Below are 18,358 nucleotides of genomic sequence, written 5' to 3' on the forward strand. Positions count from 1 at the left end.
CTAGAAGCTGATTGGATGCTTTGGTTAAATTTTCCACTTGTCCTCTGTAGAAGGTTTGATACATCTCCCTGTGATCACTTATACCCCTTTTACACCGTAGCTAAAACCCGGGTTTTTGAAGGGTTAACCCGGGCAGCTCCCTGGTGTAAAAGGGGAGAGAGTTGGATCGCCGGCAATCCAACCCAGGTAACTAGCAGGGTTTAACACGGGCGTAGCCCGTGAAACCCAGCTGTGAGAACAGCGCACTCGGGGTCACGATGACCTGGAGTGCACTGCTAGCCGGCCGATTAGTCCGGCTTCAGTGGCGCTTGGAGATGACGTCCTCTCCAAGCGTCCACTTTCACGCTGGGAAAGCCGGGTCTATGCAGACCCGACTGCGGTGTGAGCCGGCAAAATTCCGGGTCTGATCCGGATAAGAACTTTGTTCCAACTCCGGGTCAGACCCGGAATTTAGGTGGAAAAGCGGTATAAGTAAGCTGAGCTGCAGTACAGAGAAACTGCTGTATGTATACTAGTAATCTTCAGTCATTTTATATGATACATTATTAAAGAACGGTGGCAGCAGTGGGGGAATAGCAGAATTTAATCTTGTGACAAGTAGTTAGTAGAAAACAAATTCTTCTTTATTTAGATGCAATCACCATCACCAACATTATTTATTACAGAGGCGCATGTTCATGACGGCACTGTTTAATCCCTTCGCAACAGCATACTGTTCATATGTAGAGGGTGCAAAGGGAATGTATTGCCTGCTGCTGTATATAGGCCATCTACCATGGGGGAGACAGTGGCACAGAGTAAGACAAGAATCAGCCAGTCATAGAAAAGTGTGCCCACTGCTAGTTTTATTGGGCATTAAATGAGCAACAACACAATAAATCCTAGCCAATCTGGCATAGACTATTTATGGGGGGGGCGTAGGACCAAGTGTAGTGTTGTGACTCTTGTCTTGTCTTATTTTCTTTGAAGTTTAATTTGTGTCTTCCCCTGCTGAATAACAGCTGAGTGCATTTAATGTTTGCTTACTTGCAGTGGTCTGTCTCGCCCCTCGGCCTCGCATTTTAGGAGTTATAAACAGATTGTGCAACTTGTACTACAGTAATTGGCATCCAGTTCTTCTCGTGCAACTTCTTGTAACTACTAAAGTCAAAATAAGATTTCAGCGGGCCCCAGGGCAAGTAACTCATAGGGCCTGTGCCACCATAACTTTGTCAAAACGAAATACTGTCTTATCATATTAATATAAATACATGCATGCAAATGGCTGAACGTATATTTATTTTCCAAATGTGCAGTGAGCAGAGCATAAACGGAAAATAACATAATAGCCCAGCTAAAGTTTCTCTCCACATGGAACATGGGAGCTGATTCAGACCCGGACGCTAACCTGCGCGCTCACTCAGCCAAAAGGGGCTGGGTATGCAAATGCCGCGATCCCACTGTCTGGTGCAAGGATGCCCTCTATGCCTTAGAGATCGACGGCAGAGCGAACGCACGCCAGTATAAAGACGCCCACTTTTCTCTCTTAGCACACGTCATCTCCAGGAAGTGTGTGATTAATCGGTGACATCGAGAGCCATCGGAGCTGCACGCAGCGCTTGAGGTAGACCCTACCCCACCGCAAGCACTGCGATCAGTGCTGTCTAAAATACAACCAAGTGACGTGTGCAATGATGCTTTCTTGCTAATTATGCACACCCCAAAAACGCAGTTTAGACGCCCAGACACGCCTGCTTTCGCACATCCACTGCCCCGTTCACAAGCACCTTCCCCTGTTACCACCCACAAATGGCACTCAAATTAGCATCCAGTCTGTGTACTACAAGCGCACAATTCCCGAGCGCAGTGAGTGACTCGCACATGCACATATTGACTACTAGTAACTAGCAGCTGTCCCAGGTGTTGCCTGGGGAATTCTAAACTGTCTCTATATACCTCCTCTCTCACTTCCCATTCACCCTCCTTTCCCTCCCTGTCACACTTGACCCTCTCTCCCTTCTTTTGGGGGGAATTCAATTGTTTTCTCACGACCGTAACTAATGGGCACCCAACGGGCAATATTCAATTGTTTTGATGATGGATGCGAGGCCACAGACGGCCAATCCTTTTTGAGCATGCGTGCCCAAATGCACCAGGTCTAGATACGTGAAGTGGCTAAATCCGTGCAAAGTATTGGGTTGGGCGCGCAGCCCAAACTCATGCCAAACAGCTTAAACAATTGAATAGCTCCCGGTCACTTTAGACGGGACCTAAAAACAATTGATTTCCTCCCCCCCTCCCCTCTGTCTTTCTTATTTTTACTCTCAGAGATATATTTACTAAAGCGAGCGTTTTAGAAGTGGAGATATTGCCCATAGCAACCAATCAGATTCTACTTAACATCTAACTAGCACCTTCTAGAAGATAATAGCAATAATTTGATTGGTTGCTATTGGCAACATCTCCACTTCTAAAAACTCTCACTTTAGTAAATATACCCCACAGTCTCAGTACCTCCTGCACAGGTCTGTCTTCATCAGTTGCTGTGTCAGTCTCACTTTCATTGGGCAGGTACTGTACATGTGGAATCTAACGTACACAGAACGCATCCACAAGAAGGGGCCCCCCCTCTCCCGAAACCCCAGGCTTAGTCTGAAGCCCGGGGCTCTTCCCCGCACACCTGGACTGTGGGTACGGGGGTAATAATGATGAAAATAGTTCACAACTATTGTATAAGGGGGACTGTATAGGGGGCACTGTATAAGGGACACTGCATAGGGGGACCACTACTGGGGGCACTGTATAAGGGGCACTACTGCGGGCACTGTATAAGGGGCACTACTGGGGGCACTGCATAAGGTGGACCATAACTGGGGCACTGCATAGGGGGGGACCAATACTGGAGGCACTGTATGAGGGGCACTACTGGGGGCACTGTATAAGGGGCACTACTGGGGGCATGCATAAGAGGGACGACTACTGGGGGCATTGCATAGGGGGGACCACTACTGGGGGCACTGTATAAGGGGCACTACTGGGGGCACTGCTTAGGGGGACCACTACTGGGGGCACTGTATAAGGGGAACTGCATTAGGGAGACCACCACTTGGGGTACTGCATAGGGGGGACCACTACTGGGGGCAATGTATAAGGAGCATTATTGCGGGGACTGTATAAGGGGCACTATTAGGGGCCTGCATAAGAGAGACCACTACTGGGGGGACTGCATAGAGGGGACCACTACTGGGGGCACTGTATAAGGGGCACTACTGGGGGCACTGTATAAGGGTGTACTACTGGGGGCACTGTATAAAGTGGAATGTATAAGGAGCACAACTGGGGCACTACTACATGGGGCACTGCTACTGGGGACATTACATAAGGGGCACTACTACAGTGGGCATTGCAAGAGGGGCACTACTTCTGGGGGCATTAAGGTGCATATGGAATGGAAAGGAATGTTCACAAAGTGACGAGAAATGGTGTTGTGTCATGTTTCCACGTCCCCATTTTTCAATGACCACGCCCCTTGTGGCATGTGGTCACACCTACTTTTTGGCGTGCCCCGAAGGCACATAGGGGGAGGGCTCTGTCTTTCATCTTGCCCTGGGCTCCAAATACACTAGTTATGCCACTGCTGCAGTTACAAATGAATTTGCAGAACCTCACTAGAGCAAAGCAAGGAAGCGCCTGTGACACTGACATTGCAACCATCTCTGAATCAGGCCATAATTACACATACTTGTTACTATTAATAGTAATTGCTTATAATAAAAATCTGGAATTATTGAATGTTGCAAATTTAAAGCTTAAGCCGCGTACACACTAGCCGATATTTTGAACAATTGAGCGATAACGATATCGTTATAAATATCGGCTAGTGTTTATGCTAAAAACGACCAGCGACGCACACTCCCGCTGGTCGTTTTTAGCATAAACACTAGCATTCACGGCCGTGCCCCCCCCACGCTGTCGGCCGTAGCTGGTCGGCATCGCCGATGCCGGCACCCCCGCCGGGCCTGCCGAGTATGATATCGCCGCATACACATATTGTGTAGTGTGTATGCGGCATTAGTCAGCATACTGTAGGTTTCCATAACTTGGTCTAGATTGGTTTGAAAAATGGAAGCAAGTCTTAGGAAACTGAGGCCAGTTCTCCAAGTAATGGTGCGTACACATGGTACGATCAGTCAGCGATAATAATATCGCTGACTGATCTCCCTGCACCTTTCCGGTGTGCTGGATGATCGATATCGATTGCGGGTCCCTATGTAACCTGGTCGATATCGACCAGTTTGGCCTGCATGCACGGCCGATGGACGATAACGTTTCAGGGTTGAAGGCACCTAAAAATGAACGATCTGAACGATAACGATATGAATGATATCGTTATAGTTCATATTGTGCATTTTTATCGTATCGTGTGTACGCGCCATAAGACTGCAGCTAAACCAAATAAAAGTTCCAGGTGAAGGCCTTTCTGGGACCCAGGGGGAGAGGCAGAATTGCAGCTGTTGACTGCATAGAACTTGCAGCCAGTAACAGCTCGACATTGTCCACCACGCTTAGCGTTTCTCAACATGCAGGCTGGATGTGTCACAAGAATTTATGAGTAGCAACTGTTAAGGGGCCTATCCATTAGCAGATAAAATGAACGATTGAACGATACATTGTTCAATCGTTCATTATATCTGCTAATGGATAGGCCCTGAACGATGACAGATACGCACTCCCGTGGCCGATAAATCGCATCTAACATCTCTCCAACATGTTGGTCAATTATCGCATATAGCTGTACGATATTAGCAATATCGTGCAGTTTATATGCGGTAAACGACGAACAACGAAAGTTATTAGCAGCAGCTACAGAGCGCTGCAGAGAAAAAATCCACTCCCTGAATGATATCATGCGATATCGTTCGTCGTTTGTCAAAATCGTTCAGCACAGCCACTGGAATTTTCAAGGGATATCTTTTGTCTTTCATCGCTCAGAAATACATCTGCTAATGGATTTAAATAATTTGACATAATACAATGGGGATTATATTTAACTATATATGTAAATAATTGTACACCATTAAATATCCTCAGAGTTATATATATATATATACAGTGTATATATATATATAAATATATACAGCATATATATATATATATATATATATATATATATTATATATGTGACCCCATGTTTTGGTTTTCGATCTGGATTCTTTTTATAAAAAATTGATAAAAAGTTTTTAAAAAGCTAAAATCTTGTAATTTATGCAATCCAAAACTCGTAAATTCGGATTTAAAATCCGAATTCCAAACTGGAACCACGACTCGGATATATCCATTTATACATATATATTTTAATGGAAATGGTATGAAATACCGGACAGTCGGGATCCTGTGCTCTCGGGATCCCGACAGGGTTAACATACCGACACATGTTGGTCAGTATGCTAACCCTCCCCCTCTCCCAACCATCTCTCTTTGGTGCCAAACCCTAACCTCCCCCCTAGTGCCTGAACCTAACCTCACCCTCCCCGCACCCTAAACCTAACCCTCCCCCCTTAGTGCCTAACCCTAACCTTCCCTAGTGCCTAACCCCTAACCCTTCCCCCTTAGTGCCTAACCCTAACCTTCCCTAGTGCCTAACCCCTAACCCTTCCCCCTTAGTGCCTGACCCTAACCCTCCCTAGTGCCTAACCCCTAACCCTCCCTAGTGCCTAACCCCTAACCCTCCCCCCTTAGTGCCTAACCCTAACCCTCCCTAGTGCCTAACCCCTAACCCTAACCCCCCCTTAGTGCCTAACCCTAACCCTCCCCCCTTAGTGCCTAACCCTAACCCTCCTCCCTTAGTGCCTAACCCCTAAACCTAACCCTCTCCCCAACCCCGTTACTAATCTGTGGCATCCCGGCGATCGGGATACCAGCACCAGGATTCTGACCGGCATCGGTACTCTGGCGCCGGTAATTTGTAAGTGGCGGCATCACGACCGTCGAGATGCCAAACGCATACCATTTTAATATTACAATACTTTAACATTGGGGAGTATTGTAACAATAAAACGAGCTAGTAATTACTGACCCATTTGTAATTATATACATTTTATTTATCAATGTAATGCTGTCCATAGACTTTGAGATAAAACTCACCATCAGACAAACAGCCCAATAGCCAAGCACTGTCAGATTATTGGTCTGACTGTCTGATGGTGAGTATATCCGCTGTCAGATCGTTATCATATCGTGATAGTTATCCTTTGCATCTGTTGAGCATGCTGGAAGATTTTGCATGCCTAATGCCGGGTACACACTAGACGATGTCTAGTGTGTACCTCGTTCTCTCGCAAGGGATCCGGTGGGGTGCCGGCATCGGCAAGTGAATACATGCTTGTCGAAGCCGGCAGCGACGGAATGACGGCGGGGGCAATGCTGCATTCGTCGGTGACATAGTGCGTACACACTGGACGACTTAAAGAATTTGTTGTAACAAATTATCGTTATCGGCAAATTCGTTTAAAATTTCGTCTAGTGTGTACCCGGCTTTACAGTGCGATAATTTGTCCTTGGACGCGGCCATACACAGTGCAATTATCATCGGATAATTGGCTGACCGGCCCTGTAATTGCACAGTGTATGGTCGCTTTACATTAATCGAATGATATAAACAGCAAAACCTGTATAAATTCTGATTTAAATATATGCATCCACTTCCCACTACAAGAACTGTCTCCTCACATCAAGTACTCGTATTTATCTATTAGATGGGTACACCTGTGTGTTATTTCATTGTCTCTGATTTTCTGGTAAACTCTTAAAACCCCTCCCCCCCAACTAAAAGTGATTGTGTGTACAGACTAGCAGATAGAAATCAACGGTGTCTCCAGTTTATCCCTAAAACAGCCCGTCTTATCTAGAAGCCAGATTTAAGGATGTGGAAGTAACACTTATGTGCTTTCATTAGTATTGTTGTTAGAAGGAAATAGAATCTCACAGGACTCTCATATTCCAAGATATGTTCTCACAAAGCGTCCCTGCTAGAAGATGGACATGTGGCTCATCTGTAGATTCTGCATACAAAATATATTTTTAATACTAAAATAAAAATAGAAAGGTACAACAATTATCACCAATACTTCTATACTTTTATCTGTGCCTCATTTACTTCTTTACACAGACATAACATATGATATTCCCATAATCATTGCTTTTTATTGTTTCCTATTGGGATCGGTACTTGTTTAATATATGGATGCATTATATTAGCTTCTCGTAAATTCTCCAGCTGCCCAATTCGGTGAGAAGCTGGAGAAGGTTTTAGTGAATACAGATGGCAGGCGTGTGGAGGAAGAGGAGGAAGTGGGGGGATATTCATAGGCTGGATGGGGGATACAACAGAACAGTGAAAAGATGGACTGTGAAGAAACCCTGCATCCTTATAGTGACTTTATCCTATATGGCTGGTGCAGTTTTCCCATCTGAATATGTCCTCCTGTGTGAGCAGCTGTAGGTCTTTGAACCAGGCTGCCTTTGGTGGCACACCCGCGTCGGCTTCATCCACGCCCACCGTTACCTCCCAGAAACGCCCACTAAAAATCTCAGACACTAGGGTATATTAACTAAAGTGCAGGTTTTAAGAAGTGGAGATCTTGCCCATAGCAACCAATCAGGTTCTAGCTATTATCTTCTAGAAGGTGCAAGATAAATGTTAAGTAGAATCTGATTGGTTGCTATGGGCAACATCTCCACTTCTTAAAACACCACTGTGTCCGATTCTGTGCTGCGTCTCTGTCGCGTGCGCAGTACAAAAAAAAAAATTTGGTCGACTGCGAACATCTCGGCACTGCCATCTACCTCTGAATCGGGCCCTATGAGTGAACAAATCCTACATCGCTAACTAAATAGATATAGTGCCAAAAGATAGCTATCTCCACACAAGCAAACATTTTGGAATACATTAATTTTCTGTACGGGAATAGGGGGTGAAGGCTACAAGAGAACTATTCATGACCAGAGGGGGAAGGAGTAAAACTCATTCAATGTGATATGAAATAAAAAGTTGCCAGATTCAGATTCTTGTGTATTTTTCTTTCAGAATATATGTTTGCAGACCATGAGATTCCCAGCAGAGCTGTACATTGCTTTTCCAAGGCTGAAGAGAAAGAAAAGACACCTATAGACAAACACTTATTCCAGCCAAATTTATACTGAAGAATGCTAACATGTCATTTACAAGATAGAGCCAGAATGAATCCATTTTTGACTGCGTCTCACTAGAGGGATTATATAGAAACTAGCTTTTGGGTCAAACCATTTAAAAAGGTCTGTGGAACAACAAGTATAAATGTACTGGAAAAGAAGTGTAAAATAATATACAATTTTGTGATCCTAAGTACCACCCTAGTTCTCTCGTGCACTGTGCCTCCAAGCTCTTTGAAAGGATTGTCTATTTCTAACTTCCCTTTTGTGATCCTTCATGGAAACCACCCTCATTAGGGTCAACAATGACCTTCTCATTGTCAAAGTCAATGGCCACATCACAGTTCTCATCCTCATGTAGATAAATCTGCTGACTTGGATCACCTGCTTCTGCTCAAAACTCTTCATTGCGTCAGTCTCCATGGGTCTGCTGTCTCGTGGTGGACCTCTTACCTCCCTAACTATTCCTGTTCTGACCATTCCTGTTCTGTCGCTACCAATGACCCTTCTTCTACCTGACAATCTTACCCCACGGTCACTTCCTTGGCCCTTTCCCCTTCTACCTTAGTTCCTTCCCTGACCCCTTTCCCTCAGTTGTGGTGGGGATTTAAAATGTGCAGAAGGACTTAGATTTTGGAGAGTAAATTGCAGAGTGAAAATAAAGATGTCCTGTATGTTTTGGGCTGCATGCAAAAGCAGCCAGCATTTACTCTGCTTGGAAAAAAATGTATGTGCAACCTTTGCATTTCAGCATGGTTTGACCAAGTGCAAAGTTGCTCTTTTTTTATTTTTCTGCTTTGCTCCCAACTCTGAGAATCAGCAGCTTTGCAACCCTCCCTTCTCACCAGCTTCAAACTTGCACTGAAAACACACCTTTTCATGATGCCCACACCATCCCTCCTCATACATTTCCACTTTCCTCTCCTCTCTTGACCTATTGTTCTTGCCAGTTCCACCTCCAACAGGTCAGACCCTCCCTCTAGCATGTGAGCCTGCTAGCAGTACCCATGCCATCAGTGGCCCTCATTTAGGGACTCCAAAACTGTATGCTTGCCCTTAAGTTGGGTACAGACTCATTGGATGCTGAACTGCACTCCCTGTGACTCACCTCTACTTACCGGTCATGATACAGGGACTATTCATGATCAAGCCCTGATAGTGCCCCCATTAATGAAGTGTCCATCTTGCCTCACGTTGTAGCAGATATCAAAGTGCAGTATCAATTCAGTATTGCTCAGGTTCTGGGACAGTTACTTTGAAAAGCAGCTGTCCCACGATCTCTAGCACTGCCACTTTTGCAGCTAAAATGTAGCAGCAAAAGTTTACTTTGACAGGCAATGCATGTGCACATGCATGAGCATACAGTATACATGTGCACTGAGGGCTGGAGGAGATAGAGGGATGTGAATGGATCCTCTTAGCTCTCTGCAAATCCTTCTAATAGGAAGGAGCAAGACACCAGGAAGTAACGTCATCTGCAGATGGCATCAGTACCGGCAATCCAGCTCTGACATTTTTTCAAGGGCTTTATGATTATGCGACAGCCACATCGGCCACTATTGATGTTACAGGAAATGCTACCTCTGGGGGTACTGTGACTGCACCTGAAACAATGTTTAAATAGCATGAATCCCATGTTCTGCAATGTTTTGTACTGTAAGTCTTTTGCCTTTTTTCCTATCTTGTTTTGTTTCCACTACTCACTGCAGAACCCTTGGGACGTCATATAAAAAACGAATGATAATAATAATAGTTAAAACAAGCAGAAACTTCTGTTACGGTATATGTAACGGGCCCATTCATCTTTATGAATAGGCTCCGCAGTGAGTTACCCTGTCCTCTTCCCTTGTCCTCATCCTATGTAGCTGTTTGTTTTATTGCTCTATGTAGTTCCAAAGATAGATCAACTTACATTTGCTGTGACCGATTTCCATCTGCCTTCCAGCTCTGCCAGTCTGTTCACTGGCTCCACGTCCCTAACAGAATCCAATTGAAGCTCCTGTACTCTCACCTACAAAGTCCTCACCCACTTCTCCTGCCACCTACATACATACCAACGTCATATCACAACACATTCTCTCCTGGCCTCTACACCAGGGGTGCTGAGTGTGCTGAGTGAGAGGGAGTGGGTACTAATTACCCGGACTTGGGCTTGTTGGAGGGACCCGGTGGGGGCCCGGGTCCACCCGCCACCCACTCCTACCTGCTTACCTGTCAGCCCAGCACACAACTGCGGTGGGTCCAGGGAGGCCGTTGCCGCTGAGCACAGCAGCAGTGTCCTCTGCTTGCTGTGTGTGGTGTTGGGCTGTGGGTTGGAAGTGATCACACTGACTGCCACTTCCCCACCCCGGAATGGGCATAGTACTACAGGTCTGTCTGTTAATAATTAAATAATAAATATGTTGGCTTTATCAAGAAAGGTTTTATGTTGGTTTGTTTTTTACCTAGAGGATACTGTATGTACTTTTTTTTGAAAATTAAACAAGGGTATTAAAATCCACTAGGAGATCTGTACAAAGACAAATATTATTAAGTAAATAAATATAAAAAAATCAGAATACCTACTGTTGCCAGGTAACTGCATCCACAGCTTTGCCAGCAACCTTCATAAAACTGCAAAAGAGAAAATAAAAAAGTTACTTACATGAAGTGGACATTTGTAGTTGACGTGTAGTTATGATTTGTTTCGCTACACTTGTCAAGTGAAAACCTTCCTTTTTGCAGTATACATCCAGAAAATAATAATAAATAATCCAGAAATGACTGTAAGTATATATCTGAAAATTTATTGCAATTCTCCTTTTTTCTTGTATATATATATATATATATATATATATATATATATATACACACAGTGAAGCTGATAAAAAGCGAGCGATATGCTAATACATACTATGGTGAAGTGCTAAATAAACCATTGAATGAATAAATAAATGTGCAAATATGCAAAGTTGTGATGATATGTGCAATAAATGCAAGTATATATATATATATACATATATATATATATATATATATATATAAAAATATAGGCTAAGGTGCAAAGTATTATAATGTGCATATGACAATATAAGGATGACAAGTGTAGGTATAAATTATATAAAAAAGATATTTATTATAGATAACAGCTGACCCTATCACATAGGGCAGTACATAAAAATAGCTTATTTAGAAAATAAAAAAAAATTAAAAATGCATGTGAGAAATAAAAAAATGGGGATAAGAAATGAAGGGTTTATCTGGATAGAGGATTGGTAAGTTCATGTGAGGCTGAAACCAGGAGTCTCCAACGCGTTTCGTCCATGTGGTGGACTTCTTCAAGGGATGTAATACTCCTGCAAGGGACCTGATATATATACCCCTTAGATGTGGATACTGGGAGGTGTTTGGAATTGATTATGACCACTTCTGGTTTTCGCTGATTGTATAGTCAAGTAAAAAGTCATGGCTACTATGTATCAAATGTAGTATTCCTTTGATTAAGTGCATCACTTTAATAGTGTATAATTTTGAATCCAGAAACTTGTTTTTCGGGTGTGCACGGAGTTGGCCGGGTCGTCACATGATGTCCGCTACGTCATTTCCACCCTGCTTGGTGTAACCTCTCGCGTCACTTCCGCCCATGCATTCATGCTTCTCTGCTCTTCTGTGCTGGATCGTCACCTTATGTCCGCTACGTCATTTCCGCCTGGCTTGGTGTAACCTGTCGCGTCACTTCCGCCCATACGTAGAGGGCGTTATCATGTTCAGTGTTGTGTCATTTCCTCCTGTCGCTAGCGGCCATATTGCTGCACCTTTACTTAAGTTTACACGGGGGCCATCTTGGTACTCTGATTTCTGTCATAATCGCACGCATTATAGTGCTCTCAAGTATATAATTTCCACCATAGGTGTCTCACTATATTATTGTACATAAACGTCTGTTAGTACCTACATGGTATGATAAGGAATAATATTAGTATTATGGTTATGGGTCCAAAATTATAAATATTCCCATACTTTGATAGTGTATTGATTTTTAACCCATACATGTTCAGCACTATAGATAGGTGATATCATATATACAAATTATGAAAGGCATATTAAATAGCTGAAAGTCGCGAGAAATGGTTATTATCAATGTGTATTATACATAAGTGATGTCAGTAATAGTTGAAACCAGTGTATCCCTATATAAATCTTCATATACTGCCAATTTTTAAAAAAGGATAGAGAGAGGAAAAGTTGCATATAATTAATAATAATAAACAAAATAAAATTAATAGATATATAAATATAGATATAAATATATGTTGGAGTATATATATGATAGTTACGTATGGGCGGAAGTGACGCGAGAGGTTACACCAAGCAGGGCAGAAATGACGTAGCGAACATCATGTGACGACCCGGTCAACTCCGTGCACACCCGAAAAACAAGTTTCTGGATTCAAAATTATACACTATTAAAGTGATGCACTTAATCAAAGGAATACTACATATGATACATAGTAGCCATGACTTTTTAATTGACTATACAATCAGCGAAAACCGGAAGTGGTCATAATCAATTCCAAACACTTCCCAGTATCCTCATCTAAGGGGTATATATATCAGGTCCCTTGCACGAGTATTACGTCCCTTGAAGAAGTCCACCACATGGATGAAATGCGTTGGAGACTCCTGGTTCCAGCCTCACATGAACTTACCAATCCTCTATCCAGATAAGCCCTTCATTTTTTATCCCCATTTTTTAATTTCTCACATGCATTTTTTTTTTTTTTTCTAAGTAAGCTATTTTTATGTACTGCCCTATGTGATAGGGTCAGCTGTTATCTGTTATAAATATTTTTTTTATATAATTTATACCTATACTTGTCATCCTTATATTGTCATTTGCACTTTATAATATTTTGCACCTTAACCTATATTATTATATATATATTTATTTGCGTTTATTGCACATATCATCACAACTTTGCATATTTGCACATTTATTAATTTATTTTTCCAATGGTTTATTTAGCACTTCATCATAGTATGTATTAGGACATTGGTCGCTTTTTATCAGCTTCACTGTTCACATTTCTATTTTTTAATAAATTACCATTGTTATTATATTGCTGTAGAGCCTATATTATTAGGGAGTACTTTTACCATTACCATTGTTATTATATTGCTGTAGAGCCTATATTATTAGGGAGTACTTTTATCTGCAGTGTGCTGTTATCTATCTCCCCGTGATCTTATATAAGTTTTTAATACTGATTTTATATATATATTTGTAGAAATGTGTACTTTTATTTCACTTGGCGCTGTAGTCTCATATATAATATATATATATATATATATATACAAATCAATAAATGGCGGCACTCCACGACTTGATTAGACATAGCAATAAGTTTTAATCCAAAGTTTCGGGCATCATGCCTGCCATCAGGAATACAATATATATCTCACATGGAACTGTTTACTTTGGTAGCAAATTACATATACATTTTACATGCCACTAGTCATTACTAAAGCAGGCTTTTAAGCAACTACTTATGTATTTTGTTTCAACATGTATCAGTCTTTAAAGTGTTCAATATACATTTTTACAATTAAATGATACAATGTAATCCTCATTTTTTATGGTATAATTTTCTTTTTTTTGCATATCATTAGATTTTTATCGTGAATTATTTGGAGATTGTTTTTGTAATATGTTGTGCTTGTGTTGTAGATCTAGCAAGTGAATAACAATATCTCCAGCTTACAAGTAGAAACAACATTCGTATATGCTTATTTTTCTCAAAGAACAGAATTTGCAAAACTTTTTTTTTATTATTATTTGGTTATATGAATTGTAAAATGAGATTGTAAAGTTCCTCAGGGAATTACTAAATCCTTCACTCAATCCTGCCAAATTTCACCTACACTATCAAAACCTACGTGCCATAATCTATGCCCTGCTTTTCTTAGTAATGGGCAAATTTGCTGCCAAGCAAGAGAAAAATATGTTGTAATCTTCTCACAATGGCCTCAAACTGCAAAGCACAATAGTGTCCATTATCTGGATGTTTATGGCTCACTTCTAGCTACTGGCAGCTCATACAAGTTTTTCATGGCACCACCAGTTGGTCAACAAGCCAAGTGCGCCATTTAGTAGTCCAGAATAAGGATGTCTCATAGAGGTGTCCTTTATGCCCTACAGGTGGGGTTTTCTATTAAATACATTGATTTGGCCAATGCACTGTTGTACACTGCATACAAGAGTTGGTACTGCTGGTTAATACATATACACTGCCTCAGCTCCAAAAATAATTACTTGACACTGTTACAACCAAATTGGTAACCCTGGCCACAGTTAAAGCAGCACATCTGGCTTGAGGAGGATTCTCCCGCAAACAGAGGATAGAGGTGTATTTTAATAGCATTGAGAATGTTTATTGATGGTATAACTGCTGTCCCTTCTCAGTATAAAAACTTCTGGATCCTGTTCCTGGGACGGTGCCGATGAAACTGGCATCAGTACAGTGACCTGAGATTGTAGTGACTGCTCATACAGCTACAGTTTTCCAGTTATCCATCTTGTATGTATACCTTGAAATAATTCTATTAGACACTGATACTAAATCATGCTTTCTGATTAATTTGTTGATATGTTTTTGTTATTTTTAACAATTGAGAACTCTGTGATTCAATAAATTTATTGTACTCCAACACCCAAATGGAATACATTACTTATACACTACAAATCATCTTCAGAGAGGTACCCTTTAAAGCGCAGGTCTTCACAAATAACTGAAATGGGGCAAGGGCGCAGGGTGCACCCAGAGGCAAGTGTGCTCTGCTTACCCCGCATCCATTATAGATATGCCACTGGGAAGAGTGAGTTTTTTTAATTGGATTCTGAATGCTATGGATAGCCAGTGGAAGGTTTTGAAAAGTATTGAGGCTGATAAGGTAAGCTATGATAGGACAGTAAGTCTTCCCATTGTATTTAAGAGGAAATGAAACAGAGACCAATAGGTAACTGGAAATCTTTTTTGGAAAAGGCTGTAGTAGTCGAGTTGCGGATGCATCAAGGGTAAGAAAATGGTGTATTCTACCCATATTCAAAGGTGTAAGCAAAAGGCCTGTGAGACAGTAGATGTGAGCAATAAGGCAGAAAGTGTCATTTTTTAATTGATAAACTGCTTCAGAAAAGTAAAACACCAATAGGGTAATCGTGTAATATTGTGCTCTATGGGCTCATCCACATGAGCAGATGCTCTTGGACATTGTCTCATTGTCTCTTCTGCAGATTTCAATGCAGCTCAACATTAATAAATCCATTGGCAGTAATCAGCTTTTGTGGAGGTGTCCTTACTGACATACTCTCCTTATTGCAGTTTATTAAAAAAAAAAATACCAGAGTGTTGTGTTTGACATGGGCCTTCAATTCCCAATCAACCCTAACTGTGTGGAGTTTGTATATTCTCTCCATGCTGCGTAGGTGTGTGTGTGTGTACACATGTGGTAGGGAACATCGACTGTAGGCTCCACTGGGGCAGGGACTGATGTGACTGGCCAAATTGTCTTTGCAAAGGGCTGCGGCATACGTGTGCGCTATATAAATAACTGGTGATAAATCAACAAAGACAAATATAACAGTAAATACAATTTAGTGAATGGAAGAATCAAATATAACAAGGAATAGATAGATAGATAGATAGATAGATAGATAGATAGATAGATAGATAGATATGAGATTAATAGATATGAGATAGATAGATAGATAGATAGATATTAGATAGATAGATAGATATGGGATAGATAGATAGATAGATAGATAGATAGATAGATAGATAGATAGATATGGGATAGATAGATAGATATGGGATAGATAGATAGATAGATAGACATGAGAGTGACAGATATGAGATAGATAGATAGATAGATAGATAGATAGATAGATAGATAGATAGATAGATAGATAGATAGATAGATAATTAGATGGATAGATAGATATTAGATGGATAGAAAGATAGAGAGTTAGATAGATAGATATGAGATTGATAGATACAGTGCTGCATTGTTAGTATGTATGCAAGTATTCCAATACTCCTTATATTTGTATGTTTTGGTCAAAGAATATCTGGTATAAATTGAGGCAAAATAATTGGTCAGAGGGTGGATAGCTAAGACCTATTAGAGTGTAATGCATACAGCAGCTATAGACATGCAGTGTGATATAAGCTAAAGGCATCAATGTACAGCATTTTTATTAATAGACTATGTGAACTTATGACAGCGTTCAACTTTTTGCAATAAAATAGGATTACTTACTTGTTACTGATGTTCTCCACAGATCTACTCTTTTGAACAATGCCGCACTTCCGTGGACCTGGCAAACCACTGATGCTGTACAATGTCAACAGTCTAAGGGTGCATTTGGACGCATTTGTCTGCCAACATCAGCCCCTTTTTTTTTTCCCCAAACGCGTTGATCCCATGCTACCGCCTTCGCCTTTGACCGGCTGTTGGACCAAGGGGATCTGAAGATAAAGTGGAGTATGGTGGGTAAGTGCAGGTTTGTAGAGATGATCAATGCAGAGAACATCAGTCACAAGTAAATAAAAATAGGGCTTCTTTCTAGATGAAAACATTACACACTTATATTGGAAAACGGTACAGAAGCTTTTCTTATTGATGACAACCTGACTTGCAAATCATTGTTATTGCGTTTCCTGAAGTCTTACAGTTGGGATGTTTCTGTTGTAGGGTATAAGTCCTGTGTGGGGATTTCCAACCCTCCATTTATAAATATTCACTCCATTCAAGTACGCTGGATTTTCTTGCAGACCAGTAGATGTTTTGAAAGCCAGTTTGATATGTTCTTTATTTCCACCAGATATCAGCGGTGTGCAATTAATAACAATGACTTACAAACTCAATTGGATGATATAAATCTTAAAACAATTAGGTGTAGTTCACTTTGTTTTAACTAAAATGACAATTTATTTTGGAATTCCCTTTATCCTCATTATGTTATTTTGTTTACTTGACATGTTCGGAGACATAAGAATTTAGGTTTTAGAGTATTGTAGTTAAATGAATTGTTCTGTGAGACTCCCTATTGACATAAAGTGCAACAACCAAACAAATGAACTTAGATAAATCTGGATAGTAACATAGGACCAAACAAATAATGTTTAAAGCCTAGCAGTACTACCACTTACAGTAATCAGTGGCATGCTGGGGGGACAAACTGAGGTGTAGGTGTTAGTATTTTGGGAAAATAGGTAATATAGCCCCCTTGCCCTCCTTACCTGTGGTATCCCTGAGATCACAGGAGCTAATTAAGCAGAAGCTGATACGAGACGGATGCTTTCAGCATATACCACACAAAGATGGCCGTCGCTGGCCAACGACAGAACCCCTAGTGCCTTCTGGGAGTTCTCTGGAAGTGATTGATGGAAAAATATACGTAGCTTACAGGTCATAAGGTTTGAGGTGAAAATGTGAGGCAAAATCTATAAAAGGAACTGGTTTGGCACCAAACAGAGTCCCTGCGTGAGATGAGAGGAAGAGGAGCCAGGAGGCTGAAGGTTCAGTCAGGCCATACTGGGAGTGTAATAGTTGGAGGGTGGCTGCTGTGAAGCTGACAGGCAGGACTGACAACCCCTGCTGTAGTTGCAGTGATTGTGTATGAGTGGATCGGATTATCATGTTACAATAGTAACATTTGTTAGAAGTGTATTGTCTCTGCGGAACTGAACTTCAGCTCCTAGTTCAATACTCTAAAGAAACAGGAGAAGGTGCTGATTAATTACTGTGTGTTCTTTACTTGTAATTGTGTATATTTCAAATACCAATTCATTCTATTTCATGTCATATTCATTGCTGATATTCGTTCTTTTTATATATAATTACAGGTAAGCTACCCACCCTTTCCTACAGTTGCATTTAATGAATGTACAGTGGTGGTTTTAGCAGCAGACCCTGTGTGTCTCATAGTCACTAGTAGTTGGGGTTGTGAGGTGTCAGGGCAGAGGTTTCCTGAATCCATTTTTGTTGGAGGAAAAGCCGTTCCCTACCCTGTGGCCTATCAGGATTCAGGAGGAGGCACTGCCAGGAACGGAGAAAGGTGAGAGATATACACCAGTTACACATTCACAACCACAACACGGCACTACAGTCTAGATGTGTATAGAAAGGGTGTTACAGTAACTACATCTCA

At 41.4% G+C, this 18,358-nt stretch overlaps 1 protein-coding gene across 2 annotated transcripts in view; it reads right to left on the reverse strand.

Moving 5' to 3' along the window:
- Nucleotides 1-18,358, reverse strand: part of HPSE2 (heparanase 2 (inactive)) — a 349,622-nt gene that overhangs the window by 75,211 nt on the left and 256,053 nt on the right. For both annotated transcript variants that reach the window (XM_088482773.1, XM_088482772.1), the window contains one exon: nucleotides 10,735-10,782. In XM_088482773.1, the coding sequence (XP_088338899.1) occupies nucleotides 10,735-10,782 (48 nt within the window). The remainder of the gene's footprint in view (nucleotides 1-10,734; nucleotides 10,783-18,358) is intronic.

Source organism: Taudactylus pleione, unplaced genomic scaffold (genome assembly GCF_031769625.1).
Source record: "Taudactylus pleione unplaced genomic scaffold, aTauple2 ptg000292l, whole genome shotgun sequence".
Classification (NCBI taxonomy): domain Eukaryota; kingdom Metazoa; phylum Chordata; class Amphibia; order Anura; family Myobatrachidae; genus Taudactylus; species Taudactylus pleione.